The sequence below is a fragment of the Myxocyprinus asiaticus genome, chromosome 38 (genome assembly GCF_019703515.2).
Source record: "Myxocyprinus asiaticus isolate MX2 ecotype Aquarium Trade chromosome 38, UBuf_Myxa_2, whole genome shotgun sequence".
NCBI lineage: Eukaryota > Metazoa > Chordata > Actinopteri > Cypriniformes > Catostomidae > Myxocyprinus > Myxocyprinus asiaticus.
This window is the reverse complement of record NC_059381.1, coordinates 26,701,419-26,722,932: the sequence shown is the minus strand read 5'-3', so window position 1 is coordinate 26,722,932 and position 21,514 is coordinate 26,701,419. Positions and strand designations below refer to the sequence as shown.

The following is a 21,514-nucleotide window of genomic DNA, read 5'->3' as shown; positions in this document are numbered from 1 at the left end:
AACAGAAATGGAATAATGTGTCCCTGAACAAAGGGGGAGTCAAAGTCAGTATCTGGTGTGGCCACCAGCTCCATTAAGTACTGCAGTGCATCTCCACCTCATGGACTGCACCAGATTTGCCAGTTCTTGCTGTGAGATGTTACCCCACTCATTCACCAAGGCACTTGCAAGCTCCCGAACATTTCTGGGAGGAATGGCCCTAGTCCTCACCCTCCGATCCAACAGGTCCCAGACGTGCTCAGTGGGATTGAGATCCGGGCTCTTCACTTTCCAGTCTTGCAGGAAATCACGCACAGAACGAGCAGTATGGCTGGTGGCATTGTTATGTTGGAGGGTCATGTCAAGATGAGCCTGCAGGAAGGGTACCACATGAGGGAGGAGGATGTCTTCCCTGTAACGCACAGCGTGGAGATTGCCTGTAATGACATCAAGCTCAGTCCGATGTTGCTGTGACATACCACCCCAGACCATGACGGACCCAGCTCCAGAGTACAGGCCTCGGTGTAACGCTCATTCCTTCGACGATAAACGTGAGTCCGACCATCACCCCTGGTGAAACAAAACTGTGACTCCTCAGTGAAGAGCACTTTTTGCCAGTCCTGTCTGGTCCAGCGAAGGTGGGTTTGTGCCTATAGGCAACATTGTAGCCGGTGATGTCTGGTAAGGACCTGCCTTACAACAGGCCTACAAGCCCTCAGTCCAGCCTCTCTCAGCCTATTGCGGACAGTCTGAGCACTGATGGAGGGATTGTGTGTTCCTGGTGTAACTCGGGCAGTTGTTGTTGCCATCCTGTACCTGTCCCGCAGGTGTGATATTCGGATGTACCGATCCTGTGCAGGTGTTGTTACATGTGGTCTGCCACTGCGAGGACGATCAGCTGTCCTTCCTGTCTCCCTGTAGTGCTGTCTTGGGTGTCTCACAGTTACAGATTTATTGCCCTGGCCACATCTGCAGTCCTCATGCCTCCATGCAGCATGCCTAAGGCATGTTCACGCAGATGAGCAGGGACCATGGGCATCTTTCTTTTGGTGTTTTTCAGAATCAGTAGAAAGGTCTCTTTAGTGTCCTAAGTTTTTATAACTGTGACCTTAATTGCCTACCAGCTGTAAGCTGTTAGTGTCTTAATGACCGTTCCACAGGTGCATGTTCATTAATTGTTTATGGTTCATTGAACAAGCATGGAAAACATTGTTTAAACCCTTTACAATAAAGATCTGTAAAGTTATTTGGATTTTTACAAAATTATCTTTAAAATACAGTGTCTTGAAAAAGGGACGTTTCTTTCTTTTTTGTTTATATGGGGATTTTTTTTAGATAGAAATTGGACTGCTTGTTGCACAACAGTCTGTATCTTTTCAAACATTTTTCTCAACACAACTTTGGTAAAGTGTGAGCGGCAGGGTAAATTAAAGGGGATCTTACAACAAATGCATCTGACGGATGACGTTGCGTTCTAAAATTCATTACAATTATTTTCTACAAAGGTACGCACACACAGCCAACGCTCAATGTCAAAATTCTGAAGTACCACCGAGCGCAACTAGCATAGTTTTCCATTAAATTGACCCAAATCATTATCAAAGGACAAAGATAATTTACTCTAGCCATGGCTGGATGATATTGTGTATCTTTCGTAAAGCCTACACATGCATTTTCAGTTACAAGTATGTCTTTTTGTGGTTTGATAGCTTGAATGTAAGACCTATTCAAGGCTACAAACAAAGAAATTGGATAATAAACGTTGCCATTTCTAATCATTCAGTTTACATAGTTACACTAGTTTCATACACTAACCTGCAAACTCATCAACATTACTTTGCTAATTCTTGAAGAAGTACAAAAACTTTTGTAACTGCACCTGGGTAGTTCAGCAAGTAAAGACGCTGACTACCACACCTGAAATCGCAAGTTCGAATCCAGGGTGTGCTGAGTGGATCCAGTCAGGCTTCCTAAGCAACCAATTGGCCCGGTTGCTAGGGTGGGTAGAGTCACATTGGGTTAACCTCCTCGTGGTCGCTATGATGTGGTTCTCGCTCTCGGTGGGGCGCGTGGTGAGTTGTGCGTGGATGCCGCAGAGAATAGCGTGAGCCTCCACATGCACTAGGTCTCTGCAGTAACGCGCTCAACAAGCCACGTGATAAGATGCGCGCACGGATTGACTGTCTCAGACGCGGAGGCAACTGAGATTCATCCTCTGCCACCCGGATTGAAGTAAGTCACTATGCCACCATGAGGCCTCAAAAATATATAGATAAAATAACGTACCAAACATTAATCAATATATCGATATTTTATGACATCCCTAATGATTTTACAAAAAAATACCATGGTGAAACGTATGGTTACTGTAATAAAACCATGGTTTATTTTTGTAAGGAAAGGTTAGGGTTAAGTTTAGGGGTAGGCTGGTGTTGGCTGTCTGTGGGACTCTAAATAAACACAGTAAACATGCTACAGTTATGCCCCAATACTGTATGTTAGTATTTAATTAGGAGTGAAATAGTATCTGCCACTATTTGTACTCAGTGAAAATAAGATGTTTTTGTTTCTATTTACACTTGGTGTAAATAGCCTTTGCATTATTTTACTTACCCCATTGGAAATAATTTTTTTTGTGTAAAATAGCCAATAGGAAACAGCCATGAACCATGATTTGCTACTTTCTAGTCGGTTGAAGGTGGCATTAGAAGGATGGACATTCTCATTCTAATGTGCATTTGACTGAACAAAAATCTGTGTAGTGCAACATGAGTCATCAGTATTTTTTGTCGGTTTCCCCAGAAGAGAAAGACTGTAAATATAAAATACAAATATCTGCTAAAGGTTCATGTTTTTCAACTTTTAGGAGTACACTAATATATAGATCAAAGCTACATGGACTAAAAGAACACAGAACTCAGATTTTTTTTTTTTTTTAAAGAAATATTGTAATTTTTTTTTTTTTACATGGGATTTATAGTAATATTTAAAAATGTCATGCTTGTCAAGGTTACTTCCTGACAAATGCTAATTGCTCTTTTTCTCTCTTCCCTTTCTATTAGTGGCTCAGCTCCATCCAGCTTGTTCTCAGATTTTTAATCTGTTCTACCCATCTGACCCCTCCGCATCACGTCTGGAGCCCTTGTTGCACCCAGCTCTCACCCAACTGCCACCCTTCCCTGTCCCCCGCTACCAACGTTACCCATTGGGTGATGGGCGCTCCGCTCTTATTGGTAAGAGGCTTCTTTGAGATTCACAGACTGTTTTCAGTTAATTAAAATAAGGACATCATAATAGGACTAATACTATTTTTGGTAAAATTAGGTAAATTATCCATGCAAAAAATGCTTATTCTAATGGACTGAAGTGGAAAACCTTGAAATGGTGGCTTATGCCTTATGCTGATACCTTATGAATATATATTAAATGAGCTATTCACTGAGGGATACTGCATATTGCATATAATCAGTTTCCTTTTATCTTAAAAAGTCATGTCACTTACATTTCCAATAGAACATCTGGGAAACACAGCTGTAAACAGTGAGCCCATTTAATCCAAAAGCCTTGTTTAAATGCTACTAAAATATTTAGGTCTAACCATTTGTCTAATCCGAGGCCATCCCTGGAATTGAACTGAGAATCTTAGTATTTACATAGCACTGTGAAACACTATGAAGAGAAAAATTATAAAAATTAATCCATAAAACATAATTACACTGTAAAAAAAAAATTGTCAAGTAACGTAAAAATGTGGTAACATCTTAGTTATTGTATAAAATTGATAATTTGGATAAATTCTGATTGGATGAGCTGCATTCAATGTCATTGTGGAATGACAGTAAATGCACACTTGCAACTGCAACAGATAAATGTGCACTCAGTAACTTTTGTCTTTGTGTCATCATGAATTTACACAGACACCCAGCGGCTTGGATGTAGCATCATTTAAAATCAATAGTTTTCAGTTTCAGATGCCATTGTAGAAATTTAGTATTCACAGTAAGCCATGATTACTTTAATCAATGAGTGAAAGTGTCAAATAACAGAATGGTTACTGAGATTAAGCGAGAAGTATTTGACTGGTCATGTGATTCTAACATGGCAGCCCCCATGTGCGGACCCTCTCCATGTAGAATAAAACAGCTTTTATAAGGTTACTGATATGACTGGAGTCTTCATTTTAATGTGAGTGGTCATGATTTCTTACATATATTGCAAAATTACAATTCAGGTCTTTAGGAGTTACACTTTTTTAATGAGAAAAATATTACTGGGTTCACCTTTAAGATAATGAACTATATTACTCGGCAGAAAAATTGTTTATTCAGATTATTAATAATGAATGTTGCTGTTTTACAAACATTGTTTTTTTTTTCTTTCATAGTGCTGTTGATATGATTCAGTCATATTACTGGTAAATATGTACCTTCACATTGTACCTTCCATGTTAAGCCCTTTTCAGCCATTTTACCTGTTAAATGGGGGCATGTTGACCATTTAAAGTGTTTCCGAGTTATAATTGTTCTTTTTTTTCTCTCTGGGATCATCAGTATTCTGCAGTGTAAATCAGAGAGAGAGAGTGTGTGAGAGAGAGAGAGAGAGTCACACACGACAGCTGGGTTTTGGGAGGAATCAAATTAAATCCTTTCACACCATCATTATACATTTTAGATCCTGATAATGCAGCATTACCTTACTAAGACTGATTTATTTTTCTGTCAATAATGTACTGATTGTTTGCAAGGAAGAAATACTCATACAGGTATATTGTAACATTTGAGGACAGATGAGGCAAGAGAGCATGATCTAAATGTAGCTATTTTTAATGGAAAAACAAATCAAGAACTAAGACACTAGAAACATAAGAACTGAACAAACCATTACAGCCTAGTACAGACAAGAACCAACCAAAGATGCAGAGAACACAAGGTATATATACACAAGATCAAACGAGGTTAACAAGACTAATTAACAAGAAACAGCTGGAACCAATAAATACAAGAACCAATGAACAAAGACAAGGTTAAAGAACTACAAAACCCATAATCAAATGAAAGACACAAAGTGAACATCCATAGCGAACCCTAGTGGTTGCCAGGGTAATCCTTACAGAGCCCTCCATCTAAGGCATGGCTCCTGAAGCTCCTTAACACATATAATAAATAAAAATAGCTCATGGGAGGAGCAGGAGATTATGGAGCTGGCAGTTCAGAAGGGAACAGGAGAAGAGCAAGAGAGACTGAGAGTCCTAGGGAATTAGAAGCAGTCGCAGAAGAGCAAAGTAGACCCGGCGAACAAGCGGGATCAGGCGGGGGGCCCGGAAACCAGCTTGGAACAGGGGGCCAGGGCGGAGCCAGCAGAGGACCCAGAGACCAGTGTGGACCAGGGAACCAGGGCGGAGTGGGTGACCAGGTGAGTGGCTTCAGGAAGGGAGCGAGGTTCGGAGGCCAGGGTGGTGGCACTATGAAAGGATCGAGGTCTGGCAGTTTGGGTGGAGGCCTCAGGAAAGAGGTGGGGTCCAGCGGCCTGAGAGGAGGTCTCAGGAAAGAGATGGGGTCTGGCGGCTTGGGAGGTGGCTTCAGGAAAGGACAGGGGTCTGACTGGATATAGGCTGCCATTGGACAGTGGTCAGACTGGACTTGGGAGGCTGCTGGACAGGAATCAGACTGGACTTGGGTGGCGATAGAGGAGTGGTCAGACTAGACATGGGCAGCTGCTGGGCAGTGGTCAGACTGGACTTGGGCGGCCACTAGGCAGTGGCCACTGGACAGGGGTCAGCAGACTGGGCAGCGACCGCTGGACAGGGGTCAGCAGGCTGGTTGGCTACCGCTGGACAGGGGTCAGCAGACTGGGCAGCGGCCACTTGGGACTGGACAGGTGGAGTGGTGGCTGCTGGGGAGAGGACAGGATCATCGACAGCCTCACGGAACAGAACAAACTTGATGACTACAGGGAACTGGATAGACTTGTCGAAGGCCACAGGGAACTGGACAGGCTCGTCGATGGCCACAGGGAACTGGACAGACTCCGGGAACTGAGTGGACTCGTTGACAGCCACAGGGAACTGGACAGGATCGTCGACCGTCTAAGGGAAATGGACAGACTCAACGACAGTCTCAGGGAACTGGACAGACTCATCAACAGCCTCAGGGAACTGGACAGACACAGGGGTGGAGTTGCAGGAGGCAGAGACTCAGGGGGCAGAGTCACAGGAGGTGGAGACTCAGGGGGCAGAGCCACAGGAGGCAGAGTGGGTGGAAACGCAGGGGGCAGAGTCTCAGGAGGAGGAGCGGGCGGAGACATGGAAGGCTTGGAGGGCAGAGCCATGGAAGGCTAGGGGGTTCGGGGGTCAAGGTGGCCTGGAACTCATGCGCTGGACAGAGGAGGCAGAGTCGCAGGAGCAGGCGGAGCCACTGGAGGAGAAGCGGGTGGATTCATCTGAAGGCAAACGGTCACTTTGTATGATTAACATCATGAGGGTGATTTAAATGGAGACAGAATTTTCATTTTTGGGTGAACTATTCCTTTTTTAGTTTAGGTCATTCATAAGACACCCGTGTGCTTAGTGGCAACAAACAGAAACAGCATCCTTTGCCCTGTCACATCTGTGAATTTCTGTCTGCCTTTTCTGTGTTTATTTATGTCTCCTTGAAGCTGACATAGTCCTCAGACACTTGTCAGACAGTGGCGTTTCTGCAGATGGAGTCTCAGCGCAGTCTTGCACAGGAAGTGGGTCCCGCAGGGGCAGTGAACGAGTGGTGCGATGTGGCCACGCCCAATCTGGCATCTACATCGAACAAACTGAACCTGACCCGGGCGAGCCAATCTCACACAGTGAGTCTTAAGAGCACACTGCATATCTTTTATTCATTTCTATATGGTGGTCACAGGCTTTTGGACACTGAGATATATAGGCTACCTATACGTGCTTCAGTCATTAAATGCAATTTAAACAATGTTGCAATAACATTGTCTTGTCTATGTCTTTCTCTCCCTGTCAGTATGTAGTAGGTGGTGGGGGTCAAAGCGGTTAGATCACGTGCTTTACTGTCCAGATGTGCTCACCACCTTCCCCACTATAGCTCTGCCTCATCTGTTCCATGCCTCCTACTGGGAGTCCACAGATGCCGTCGCCTTTATTCTCAGACAGGTGAGTACACACACCATATGCCAAGTAGCTCGTGTCTGATTAAGTTCTGCAACAAACAGGGTTCTAAAGTCATTATTTCTTCTGGTCCAGGAGTCCAGATTTTAAGTATACTTGCCTAGAACATTTTAATTGGCCTTCCACAAATATGATAAATTTAAACATTTAAACATGTCAAAGTAAACTGTTCGCTCATTTTTGTTTTCTATCACCCCAATTTTTGCACCATCTCTCGAAAATCACTAGCTTTTTTTTATTGTCTTGTGCTTGCTGCTTTTCCTTGCAATATGGCAAAAAGTTCCAAACAAATTTAAAGTTCAGCCTTTTCTTCCCTCAACTTGCTTGCGATCAGAGAATACCACAAATGGGATCAGGATTGAATTAAAGGGATATTTCACAGAAAAAATTTAAATGCTTTCATTATTTACTCATGCCATCCCAGATATGTATGGTTTTCCATCTTCTGCTGAACACAAACAAAGATTTTTAGAAGAATATCTCAGCTCTGTAGGTCCATACAATGCAATGAAATGGGTCCCAAAAATGTGAAGCTCTGAAAGCATATATAAGCAGCATAAAAGTTATCCATATGACTCCAGTGGTTAAATCCGTATCTTCAGGAGCGATATAATATGTGTGGGGGAGAAACAGATCAATAGTCCTTTTTACTATCAATATCCACTTTCACATTCTTCTTCTTTTGTTTTTGGAAATTGGAATTCTTTGTGCATATTCCACCTACTGGGCAAGAAAGGGAATTAAATATTGATCTGTTTCTCACCCACACCTATCATATCACTTCTGAAGATATGGATTTGACCATTGGAGTCAAATTGATTACTTTTATGCTGCCTTTATGTGCTTTTTGGAGTTTCAAAATTTTGGTACCCATTCACTTGCACTGTATGGACCTACAGAACTGAAATATTCTTCTAAAAATCTTAATTTGTGTTCGGCTGAATAAAGAAAGTCATACACATCTAGGATGGAATGAGGTGGAGTAAATGATGAGAGAATTTCCATTTTTGGGTGATATATCTCTTTGAATATGACAGTCCCTCCTTGCTTGTTAAGGTCAGCTGTAGTCAGTTGGTCAAAGATTGTATCATCAGAAGCTACCTAACAAACCAATCAATACATCTTGTATATTTATATGTTGTTAAACAGATTCAGTTTACAAATAAAGCACAGTGTCAGTCCAACAATGCACAGTAGAATGGGGATTTTTTTATAGATTGATCATTTTTATTTAACTTTATGAAGGCAATTTTTGTTTTGTATATTAAAAGTGTCATCCATTTATGTTAAATGCCTCAATTGAATTAATTGAAATAAGTCTTCTGAACAATTATGGATATATAAATATAAAATTAAACCATCATCAAATGCACAAGATAATAAACACCCTGCTAGAATATATCTGAAATAACTGTCAAGTCCCAATGGTAGACATACAGCTCTCTACTGTCTACTGTTACAGTACATTACAGTACTGTTTTGGTGATTTTGTCACCAACTTTTTTCTTAATGTTTAGTATTTTATGAGGTGATTTATTTATTTATTTTTCATGAAAAACCACAGACATCGATGAGCCAAAATATTATGGCCAATCAGAGGTGAAGCGAATAACGTTGATCATCTCCTAACAAGGCCACATGTCAAGGTCTGAGTAGATAAGATGGTAAGTGAACAATCAGTTCTTGTAGTCAACATGTTGAATGCAGGAGAAATGGGCTGGAGTAAAGACCTGAGTGACTTTGACAAGGGCCAAATTGGACGACTTGGTCCGAGCATCTCTGAAACGATAAGGCTTGTGGGGTGTTCCCAGTCAGCAGTGGTGAGTACCTCCCAACAGTAGTCTGAGGAGGGACAAACCACAAACCGAAAGGGTGATGGGCACCCAAGGGTCATTGAAGGCTATCCCGTCTGGTCCGAACCGACAGAAGGTAAACTGTGGCACAAGTCACAGAAAATTTTAATGATGGTTATGGGAGGAATGTGTCACAACACACAGTGCAATCGCTGCTGCGTATGGAGCTGCATAGCGCAGACCAGTTAGAGTGCCCATTATGACCCCTGTCCACCGTCGAAAGCACCTACAATGGGCACGTGAGTGTCAGAACTGGACCTTGGAGCAGTGGAAGAAGGTCGCCTGGTCCGATGAGTTCGGTTTTCTTTTACATCACGTGGATGGCCGTGTACGTGTGCACCATTTACCTGGGGAAGTGATGGCACCAGGATGCACTGTGGGAAGACAACAAGCCGGTGGAGGGAGTGTGATGCTCTGGGCAATGTTCTGCTGGGAAACCCTGGGTCTGGCCATTCATGTGGACGTCAATTTGACACGTGCCACCAACCTAAACATCTTTGCAGACCAGGTACACCGCTTCATGATAATTGTATTCCCTGATGACCTCTTTCCGCAGGATAATATGCCCTGCCACACTCCACACATTGTTCGGGAATGGTTTGAGGAACATAATGAAGAGTTCAAGGTGTTGCCCTGGCCTCCAAATTCCTCAGATCTCAATCCGATTGAGGATCTTTGGGATGTGCTGGACCAACAAGTCTAATCCACGGTGACTCCACCTTGCAATTTACAGAACTAGAAGGTTCTGCTGCTAATTATCTTGGTGCCAGATACCACAGGACACCTTCAGGGGTCTTGTAGAGTCCATGCCTTGGTGGGTCGGTGCTGTTTTGGTGGCATGCATAGGACCAACAGCATGTTAGGCATGTGGTCATAATGTTTTGGCTCATCAGTGTATTAGCTACACATTCAACAACACTTGCCTCTAAAACAGTGAATACAAAACAAAACAGCTTGAGTATCTGCTAAAGCCCTAAATCTATTCTAAACCACCACTAAAAAGATGAAATATGTATATTATGATATATACTATTCTATAAATATTAGATAAATTATAAAAACAATGGGAATTGTCACATTTTAAGTATATGGGGTGTTTTAATCACTTTCAGGGAGCCATTAAATCTGGTAATTTCTGGTCCTTGACCTTGACTCTCGGATGGGCTGAGACTCATGTGAATTTATAGTGACTAACACCTTGATCTGTTGAGAGCTCTACAGGGACGCTGTGTCAAACAATGGTCGCTCATTTGAGCTGCCTTCTGAACAAATGGGGAGCATTTCAGCATCATTATATAGCACAGACTATATAATGATGCTGAAATGCGTCATCTAGTGACTATATTTGGAAACATGTACTGTAGAAGTGCACTGATCCAACCAAAAGATTAAAATAATTGCTGCTCTTAATATCTAATGTGTTCAGCGAGTGAAACTTGATGTCACAGCTGAGAAGATGCAGATTCAGAGGAGGTGTTTTAACAAAACATTACTGAGAATCACATAATAGAAAGTGGCAAAGAGACAGATATAGAAAAAAAACATTCCATCTAGCATAAAGAACAGACATAATATACAAAAACATTCCATCTAGCATATTAAATCAAATATAATTTATAAAAAAATAAAAATTTGCTCTTCGTTCAGACAAGAATTAAAAAAAATAGTTAACCCAAAAATGTATATTCTGTCATCATTTGCTCACCCTCCAGTTGTTCCAAACTTTCTTCTGTTGAGCACAAAAGGTAAAATTGTGAAGAATATTATGACCACTCTTTTCTAAATAATGAATGTAAATGAGTAATGTCAAAAAAGCACCATAAAACTATCATAAAAGTAGTCAATGACTTGTGTGCCTTATTCTTAGACTTCTGAAGTCATACACTTTGTGTGAGCAACAGAGCCAAATTTAAGTCGTTATTCACTGATAATCTTCCCCTACAGTGAGCTGTTAACAGCTATGACTGTATTATGAAGTGAGTGAGCTGAACTCGAAACCTTAATCCAATTTGAGAACAAATCCTTCAGACTGGTTTTGTGAACTGGATAAACCGATTAATTGAAAAGATCAGACTCAAAAGAATAAATAATTCACAAATTGGTCATCACTTTTTCTCTCATGAACTCTCATGAACACTATGTCAAGATTTTCAGTAAATAATGACTGAAATGTTAGTCTGTTCTTCACACAAGGCTATTGGAAGACTTGGAATACAGCACACGAGTCATATGGACCACTTATAAGGTGCTTTTTGGAAATCGGCAGCCCCAGTTCTCATTTACTTTCATTATATGGAAAAAAGTGGCCAGGAGAAAATACCTCACCTTTTGTGTGGAAAACTGTTTCTTTATGTCTTAGACATGGAATTAGAAATGTACACAATACTTCTACTTCTCCATGTCAGGTAATGCGGTGTGACTGCCTGAAGGCTGGGGAGGCCAATTGTTCAGATAGTGTACCCATTTCTCCCTCCAGCCCACGAGAGAAGTGGCTCCGCAGAAGGACACATGTCAAACTACGGGTGAATATCACAAGCACATATCTACAGTCATCCTGCAAAGCTGGTACAGTGTGTAGGTGTCAGTGTGTCATTTACCTGGACAAAACCACTGAAAAAAAAACTGAAAATGCAACATGTTTGTGATGTTTAGTATCTATTCTGCATAGAACAGCACAGAAAATAGTATTGTGTTATACAGTACCATTCAAAAGTTTAGTCACACATGACTGCATGTATGTTTCACATGATCTTAAAAACCTTTGCAGACAAATAACTGTCTAACTATGAATTTCTTCTCTTATTTTTTAAAAGCATGAGTTGGCCAAGAGAGTGAGGGAAAAGCAGCCGAAAACATTTCTATATATCTGATGCTAATTACAATTTTATTATCTTAATGCTCAGCTTTGCAATATTTAGCCTGCCAGTGTTGCATTTGGTTTGTTATTCTGTTCATGTACTCTGTGTGTTTAGAGTTCAGTACGATACTTTCAAAGGTATGCTGTCAACATGAAATCATTTTAACAGTTATTTAATGAACTTTTATATAATAAAGCACTTGAAATCTTGTAAGGTATTTCCACATTCCCTAAAGGGACAGATGGGGAAGTGCCAGACAGCTGTCAAATCTGCAACCTGCCAGCAGCAGATTTGTTTAGACAATTATATCATTCAAAATGCCAAGACACAGTTAACACATACTATACTCTCACAATACATGTCTCAGAATAAATAAATGAAAATACTTCATGCACCACCACTCTTCAGATGTAGGCAGCAAGCAAAGCCCTTTCATATTGAACTATGAGATGGCACTTGTTATCTAGTACACTGAGAACGAGTCAGGCTTCAATAGATGTAGCTAGGTCTACTGGAATAGCTATTAGTCATTTTTGGAGCTTAATCTTATTATTTATTTACAGAACATAACTGCAAATCATAGAGTTCATGATGTCATAGTGACGGAGGATGGTCCGCAGACGCTGGTGGGGCGGTTTATGTATGGGCCACTTGACATGGTCTCGCTGACAGGGGAAAAGGTGAGAGACTTATTTCCTCCAATTATGAATTGTTTACAATTAGAATTTCTAGTTGTTTTTAAGACACGTCATTTCAGTAATTCTATCAGGCTTTGGGGGCCTGGGTATCTCAGTGAGTACTGACACTGACTACCACCTTTGGAGCTGCGAGTTCGAATCCAGGGTGTGCTGAGTGACTCCAGCCAGGTCTCCTAAGCAACCAAATTGGCCTGGTTGCTAGGGAGGGTAGAGTCACATGGGGTAACCTCCTCGTGGTCGCAGTTAAGTGGTTTTCACTCTCAATGGGGCATGTGGTAAGTTGTGCGTGGATCGCGGAGAGTAGCATGAGCCTCCACATGCTGTGAGTCTCTGCGGTGTCATGCACAACAAGCCACGTGATAAGATGCACGGATTGACTGTCTCAGAAGCGGAGGCAACTGAGACTCATCCTCCGCCACCTGGATTGAGGTGAGTAACCGCGACACCACGAGAACCTAGTAAGTAGTGGGAATTGGGCATTTCAAAATTGGGGAGAAAAGGGGATAAAATTTTAAAATATAAATAAAAAAATACAAATATTATTGGCTTTTTAAATAATTTATGTACATTTAAAATACAGTGTGGTTGTATTTTAAAGTCATTTTTACAATTTTAATAGGCTTGTTAAGTGTTTTATCCATCCTATTTATTGTATTAATTTGCGTAATTTGTTTTATTTATTTTTTTTACTTTTGTTCTTAATCAATAATTATATCTGTATTGTTTTATTAAGAATAAAACAAGGATTTATTTTATTTAAAAACAAAATGGTATGTTTCAATAATAAAGGCAGGGAAATTGTGTATTTAAAGGGTAGTTCACACAAAAATGAAAATTCTCTCATCATTTACTTACCTTCATGCCATCCCAGGTGTGCATGACTTTTTTTCTTCTGCTGAACACAAATGAAGATTTTTAGAAGAATATCTCATCTCTGTAGGTACATACAATGCAAGTGAATGGTGACCAAAACTTTGAAGCTGCAAAAAGCACATAAAGGCAGCATAAAAGTAATCCATATGACTTCAGTGTTTTAATCCATGTCTTCTGAAGCGATCCATTACGTTTTATTTGTTTTGGGTGAGAACAGACCAAAATATAACTCCACTATAAATCTGCAGTCTTCTTGGTGATCATGATTTCAAGCTCGATTACACTTCCTAGTGCCATCTAGCGCTTTGCACATGCATCAAACACTAGGAAATGTAATCAAGCTTGAAATCATGATCGTGCCTAGAGAATGCAATGGCAAGATGAACAGTGAAAAATAATTTACATTTTGATCTGTTCTCACCCAAAATCTATTAGATTGCTACAGAATGAAACCACTGAGTTTTATGGATTACTTTTATACTGCCTTTATGTACTTTTTTGAGCTCCAAAGTTTTGGTCACTTGCACTGTATGAACCTACAGACATGAGATATTCTTCTAAAAATCTTTTTGTTCTGCTGAAGAAAGAAAGTCATACACATCTGGGATGGCATGAGGGCGCCATTGCTGCTTCAAATGGTTTGATTCTCCTTGTGACTGCCTTGATCCCTATCACAGGGACGTTTCACTGTGTTACACTGCTTTTCGGGGGGTGGGGGGAGAAGTCCCCTTTGAGCATTTCACCACCACAGTTCATGCTGTGGCTAATTTTACACACTCAACATCCACCCTGTTATTTTCCACCTTGCCCACTTTTAAACAGTATTATAGAAGCTTGAATTGTGATCTTATATGCATATGAATATTACTTGGTAATTCACATGCCATCTGTCTCTCAGGTGGATGTGTTTTTAATCACTCAGCCTGGTTCTGGTCATTGGGTGCTGTTTGACACCGTGATGACCAGCAACAGCGGACGGGTGTCCTACACCATCCCTGCAAATAAAAGACTTGGAGTGGGTGTCTACCCCATCAAAATGGTAGTCAAGTAAGTATTTGCATTCAAAAAACATAGCTAACAATGAATCACTGCAATATCGGTCTAGAAAGGATTTATTATGTTCCTGTGAGGCCCTGGAACAAGAGATGTATTGCAAAAAAATTAAGACAAAAACTATTTTGACACTTTCAGGTTGTCAAACTTTGTGTAACATGATAAACTACACCTGTGATTACTCTGCTAGGTCACCTGTGTGAACTTGATGGGAACTGACTTTATACATCCATTATGATGTGACCTTGAGATGTGTTGGTTAAAAATAATTGCAATAAATGGCTCAGAAAATTTAAGCTAGTTCTGTGAGCATCATTGCACTTGGTTTAATATTTTGTTGTCTAACATCATTAAATACATTTTTTTGTGTGTGTTTTCTAAGTGTCTAAATATGTAGATATTTTGCGACATAATGCGAACACATTAATATCTACAAGTGTGCCTGAACCCTGTAAAGCCTGACGTATGAAAGAATTGTCAGAAAATTCTAATTTTTTTTTACATTTTGTACCATTAGACAAACTATACAAATAAATTGTAAAAAAGAAAAATAATTTGCACATGTTTCTTTTTATTTATCATATTTTATACATTAGGCTTTAAAGGTCATTATCCTCCTGAGGCTCAGAAATGTAGTTGTGTAGGACATTTTTATTTAAGTTTTTCTGAGCCCATACATGTTACAGTGGTAAATCTTGGGGTATTATCAGAGGTCTCCCTGGGCTTTTCAGAGATACCAAATGTTTGAAAGTTTGGCCATGAGAACTTCCTCTCCTTGGTCTATAAATATGGAAATGTTAAATGTATTACAGTCCAATTCAGCACGTCAAAAACAAGATGAATTAAATATTATTTTTTCAATAAACAATTTTTATCATACTGCATGTATTTTTTTGCACCAAACACTATATTGACATTTAAAAAAGGGATTTTTTTTATTAAACTTTTTTCGCTGGGTTTCAGGAACTTATGGTGAGATGATATCATAATAGCTTGTAATGTAAAATAATGAGATATTTATAAAGACAGAGCAGGCAGCATATATGAAAATACACAGAAATATTAGTTCACACTTTAAATATATCTTATAAAATGTATATGTCAAAATTTAAAAAGATTTTTTTTTTTTCTTGTGGTGGGCATGAATTTAATGTAATAGTGATAGAGAGATCCACCTCAAAAGCCTGTTGTATCATATTTGATACATGAATTTCAAAGGGAGGTTTTCAATAAAATAATATTTAAAATTTTAATCAAACACAAGTTGCTTATATTCAGCAAATACTCATTTTAAAATATCAGTAACAATATAATCATTACTGTCACTGTTACATTATTAAAATAAGCTGTCATTTATCCCAACATAAGAGTCACTTTTCACACAAGTCCCCCACCATTTTAAATAGATTGATATAAACATTGAAAACCCTTTTTTTCACGTATAACCACTAGATGGTGCCATAAACATGTAAAACTTACATACTATAGGTTGTTTGGCTCGTCAGCTTGAACAGAGTGTGAAACAGGGACTATCAAACATTGTGTATCATATGTCCAAATATTTTTGGGGCCCCTGTATATAAATGTTACATTTGCAATGCCTTGTTTTCAGGTGTCATACCACTGGGAGCCAGCTTGAGACCTCTGGCAGTCAGAGACCCTGGGGCATTTGCCCAATCCATAAGCCGTCTGTGATTTATAGACTGTAAAAGCTGTGGACGTTTATTGAAAGAATGAGAAATCAGTGAAAGTGAATATGTTGTTGAAGATTTTTTTCATTTTTAAATGTTTTAAAGAGGTGACCAGACAAATGCAGAGGCATTTCTTACAGTGTTGCCGCATGGAATGGAGTGTGTGGTGTTTAGTATTGATGGCTCTTTCGCTGCCAGTGTCTCTCTAATGGGCAGTGACCCAAAAGTCCGGCCAGGAGCTGTGGATGTGGTCAGGTAAGTGTCTGTCTGAGCACAGATTGTGGCAAGCTTTATGCCAGTGTCATATTTGAACCCTAAATAACTGCATGTGTTTTGATTTCTCACTAGGCACTGGCAGGACCTTGGGTATCTGATCATCTACATCACTGGTCGTCCTGACATGCAGAAGCAGAGGGTGGTGTCCTGGCTCTCACAGCACAACTTCCCTCAGGGCATGGTCTTTTTCTCGGAAGGGCTTGTTCACGACCCCTTGCGTCAGAAAACCATCTTTCTGAAGAGTCTGCTGAAAGAGGTCTGTCTATGGATGCAGTACAGATAAACATTATTTTCAATGACATCTGACAAAATTGTAACTTTATGCTTAAAACAAAAATTTGAATTAAAGTAATATTCCGGGTTCAACACAAGTTAAGCTCAACCGATAACATTTATGGCATAATGCTGATTACCAAAAAAGCACTTACAATGGATATAAACGGGGCCAATCCCTAAACGTTGAAATACTCACTGTTTCAAAAGTATAGTCTCAAGACAATATATGTGTTAACATGATTTTAGTGTGATAAAATCGTGTACTAACCTTTTCTGTGTAAAGTTATATCAAATTTTACTAATTAGTTGACATGACAGCTTAAGGCCATAAACCCTAAAACACAAAAATGATGATTTAAACAACTTTACAGCTCAAATAATACACAAGTTTTAACAGAAGAAATAATATAAAATGATTTACTTTTATAAAGTTATAAGCTTCACATTTCTGCCTTTATACCCTCCAAAAATTGGCCCCATTTACTTCCATTGTAGGTGCTTCACCGATTCATACATGGCTGAGCAGTTGCATAGAAACTGCAGAAACTGGGCTATTTTAAACCCCCAAAACATGAAGACTATTGCTTTTTTCCACAGTGTCACATTAAGATTAGTGCAGCATATGGTTCAATGAAGGACATGTCTGTGTACAGCACATTGGGACTGGCACCGAATCAGATATACATTGTGGGCAGACCATCTAAGAAGCATCAGCACCAATGCCAGGTGAAGCTCATTTAATTTAGTTTACCAGGTCAACAGGTATAAATACACCCCATATTAAAAATAAAGCCAACTGTAATAACAAGTATAATAAGATATTTATCTCTTAGTCCATTCCATTATTTAACATACAGTCACTGCCAAAAGAATGAAAACACTTAAAATTGTATGCATGTCATTGCATAAGATGAGAAAATACCAAACTTGGTGGCATTTATTTTAAAGACAAATAGCACAAGCATACTTTTCAAGCAAGAAATTTCACAGAAAGGACTTTGTTAGCTTTTAAAATAATAAAGCAATATATATTCTGTTCAAAATTAAGACAAAGTATTTGGACATTTTCTATTAGTTAAACATTGTTGAACAACACCTGTGGTTAACTCTGCTTGGAAACAAAAAATCACCTTTATGCCAGCTGGTTAACTGGTTACTTTAATTATGGCTTAGAAAATTGAATTAAGTTCTGGGAAAATGTTTGTTTGCAGTTGCCACTTGCTTTTAATAATTTTAAGGCATGATTTTCAATCACAATATTCATGTAAAAGACATTACAGCATAATTTTCTGTAAAGCTGCATTGAAACAATGTGTTGTGAAATGCGCTATACACATAAAAATGACTTGACTTGGCTTTGATATTGTGTTTCTAATGTAATGACATTCAGATCTAAGTGTGGCTTCCCTATTCAAATGCTTTTTGAGGCCCATGTATCTTATAGTTCAAAATGGATGTATCTTCCCTACATCCATTTCTCATCTTTCTCAGTTTCTAAGTGAAGGCTACGCAGCTCACCTCTCTACTCTAGAGTTTGAGCACGGCCCACGCTCCAAAAAGAACCGCATGGTGCTACGTCAGGGCTCTTTTGGCCTCTCCTCAAAGACGGATTTCCTGTCTCCATCCCCTGACTTCCTGTCCTGCAAGCGCACCCCACTGCTGCGTCGAGCCATGTCTGTTCAGCAGCCATCTCCGCCCTCCTCATCTGTCTCCACCCCCAAACCTGAGCGTGCTCTGAGCCAGCCAGAGTCCAATAAAGATGGACCAGAGATCCGCATTCAAACCGATGATCAGGACGAGGAGGAGGAGGGCGAGAGAATACAAGATGTGACACTATAAAAGAACTCCATTAGTTGTGGAGAAAAGAGTATATGTTGAAGGAGAGCAACCCCATCTACTGCAGTAAGTGCTAACTTAACCTTCCAGTTTGTCACAATATATGAAGTAACCATTATTTTTGTAAGGCAAGATGATGAGATGTTTTTAAACAATAAGCCACGAGAGACTGTGCATAACAGTGCATTAACTGCAGGTTTTCATTATTTTAACTTTTTTTCAACTTTTTCATTCACTAGTTTATTATAAATGTAGTATTATTAAAAATACATTTTTAAAAGTACAGACGTAACCAGAACGTTCCCTTTCAAGTCGTTCGCTTCAACACTGCGACTGTAACTGATGCTATGGGAAATGTGCACCATCGTGCTGTGCTACTGATTCGCACAAAAAAGGCAATGCTTACTAGCCATTAGGGTAGTTGAAAAGGCATTGACATAATCTCCCTTTCGTATTGAACAATAGAAAGAAAAAGAGAAAAACTCAATAAGCATGTATTGTTAGAAAATATAAAAATGACAACACTGTAAACTCTGCAATGCCACTAGCCAAAATTGCTCTTAACACTGGGAAGAGACAAGGAACGACATGGTCATAAGATCAAAAGCAAGTACACAAATTCAACTAGCCAGTAAGGCAGTAAGCAGTGAACATTGAGAAATCAACCCTCCTTCACAGGAAGGATTTGGAAAGAGAGGTAAGGGACATCAAAGTTATAAAACCTGGCAAAGCTGTTGGGGAAAGCCCAGCCAGCAGCTAGGCAAATGTCCTCCAAGGACACGCCCACGCTGGCCAGTTGTGAGTTAGGGCATCCAAGCCCAGCAGAGCCTGAGTTATGGAGTACCAGAGGTGACAGTGCGTGGCCATCAGTGCGTGTCCATCATACAATCTCTGCTATTGACACTCTTCACTTGAAATATTCATTATAAACGTACAAGCCCAGAGCACCATACAAGCTAAAACCGCTACTGATTAGCATGATATCAAGTTTGCACATGTAAATACACGCAAACCTTTAGTAAATTGAAGCCTAAGTGTGTTCGCTGGACAGAAGTGCCAACATGGCCACGCTTTTCGCCCAGTTGACTTTGAGGCCCAAAAGTCGCAGATCCCTGTGTGGATCCCATTTGTGCTAAAAGCAAACAATCATCAATGTAGTTCAATACATGGAGCGAGTGCTGCACATTTCATAAAAGTGAGGGCAGCAAGGGACAAGCCAAAGTGCAGAACTTTGAACTGGTATGCAGTCCCCTCAAAGGTCACTCTGTAGTAATTGCAGTTGCTAAGTAATGTAGCAACTTGCCGCATTAATATAGAATGCACGGTCACGTGTGCATTTATAGTCATTTTACAATGGCTTTGAATGCAGAATTTAGAGGCAGAACTATTTGTTTTAGTATGATATTTACACAACAGTTAGTTCCTGTCCTCTCTTTTGATAATGAGTACAACATGCACATTTGATATTGCTTAAATAGTTAGTTACAGTAGTTTAGAAACAAAGCTTTATTAATTGATATAAATTGCCACTGGTATCAGCTGTGCACACCTCATCTCTATGCCTATGCAACAACAGCATGCTGATGAAGATGTTTCTCTAGAGTTGTCATGGAGATACTTGTTTTGAGATTGATTTGACAAAGCTCCATTCATTCTACATATCTGTGGAGATTCACTCTGTGATATTTGATTCAGTGCACTGACAAAACTCCTGTAGTGCAGCTATGGAGTGAGCAGACTGTCATTTGGAAACAGCCCCTCATTTGTATTGGATTGCTTAGAGCCAGAGCAGCACATTGGCTGACTGAAGGCCATTGGCTCCCTGTGGGGTTGCTCTGACGCACTTGAGTTGCTCTGGATGGCACAGGTCCCCTCTCACTGTCACAGGCTAAATCAGTCTTTGTATCTGTACATGACAGCCCAGAGGCTGGGAAAAGTGGCTTTCTTATTGCCAATCCTGCTTTGGCGAAGGGGAGCGTACGAATCTCAGCCATTGTCTTGAACTTTAGGGAGGAAGTTAATTGGCTACTAGAAACATTAATGGCCACAGAACTTTTCTGCTCTATTCCAGGACTCGTGAAAAGTTTCGTTTGTATTGCAATGCCATCAGAAGATTCCACAACCATAAAAATGTTTATGTCTGAGCTGTTTTCAATAGCTAGTTTATACATGACATACTACGAAGCCCCTTAAAGGACAGGGTGGGACTTTTAAAAAAATAGTGTTGTATGCCCTCGCAATAAGTTTTGCGTTCCCTCGTAATAAATTTACCATGGTTTACAGTAACAATATTTTAACCATGATATTTGTAGTGAAAAGTGATAATACGAGAAAATGAAAACTATGGTAATAAAAATGATAATTTTGTGGTTATTATGGTTTTACTATACAAATATTATAATTTAATTGATTTTACAATAAAATTGTAGACTCTAGAAACCATCGTTTTTGGCAGAAATCATTTTTTTCTATAGTAATATTGTAGTAACCATGACTGTTATGGGGGGGGGGGGGGTAAGAAACTATGGTTTTACTATAGTGATATTGTAGTAATTATGAAAAGTATGTAACCATGTTTTTTTTTTTTTGTTTTTTTGTTTTTGGCAGAAACCATGATTTTAATACAGTATACTGTATCCATATTCAGTAGTAACCATGGTTTTACTATAGATTAACCATGACAATTCTTGTGGTTACTATGGTTGTACTACAGATGTTGTAGTAAAACCATAATGAGCACAAAATTATGATTTTTATTACCATGGTTTTAATTTTCCTGTATTATTACTATAATGGTATAACTACAAATGTTAAGGTTAAAATATGGTTACTTTAGTAAAACCATGGTAAATTTACTGCAAGGGAAGGCAAAGCGTATTGCGAGGGAACTCAAACCATTGCGAGTGCACGCAAAACTGTTTCAGATATTACAGAATTCCCGCCCTGTCCTCTAAGG

At 39.7% G+C, this 21,514-nt stretch overlaps 1 protein-coding gene across 1 annotated transcript in view; it reads left to right on the top strand.

Moving 5' to 3' along the window:
- The window catches only part of plrdgb (PITP-less RdgB-like protein), an 80,812-nt gene that overhangs the window by 55,661 nt on the left and 3,637 nt on the right, over positions 1-21,514 (top strand). The window contains exons 9-18 of the mRNA XM_051677432.1: positions 3,042-3,212; positions 6,634-6,813; positions 6,981-7,129; positions 11,403-11,519; positions 12,419-12,535; positions 14,325-14,473; positions 16,276-16,425; positions 16,519-16,702; positions 17,320-17,448; positions 18,214-18,624. Coding sequence (XP_051533392.1) covers positions 3,042-3,212; positions 6,634-6,813; positions 6,981-7,129; positions 11,403-11,519; positions 12,419-12,535; positions 14,325-14,473; positions 16,276-16,425; positions 16,519-16,702; positions 17,320-17,448; positions 18,214-18,561 — 1,694 coding nt within the window. The 3' untranslated portion in view covers positions 18,562-18,624. The remainder of the gene's footprint in view (positions 1-3,041; positions 3,213-6,633; positions 6,814-6,980; positions 7,130-11,402; positions 11,520-12,418; positions 12,536-14,324; positions 14,474-16,275; positions 16,426-16,518; positions 16,703-17,319; positions 17,449-18,213; positions 18,625-21,514) is intronic.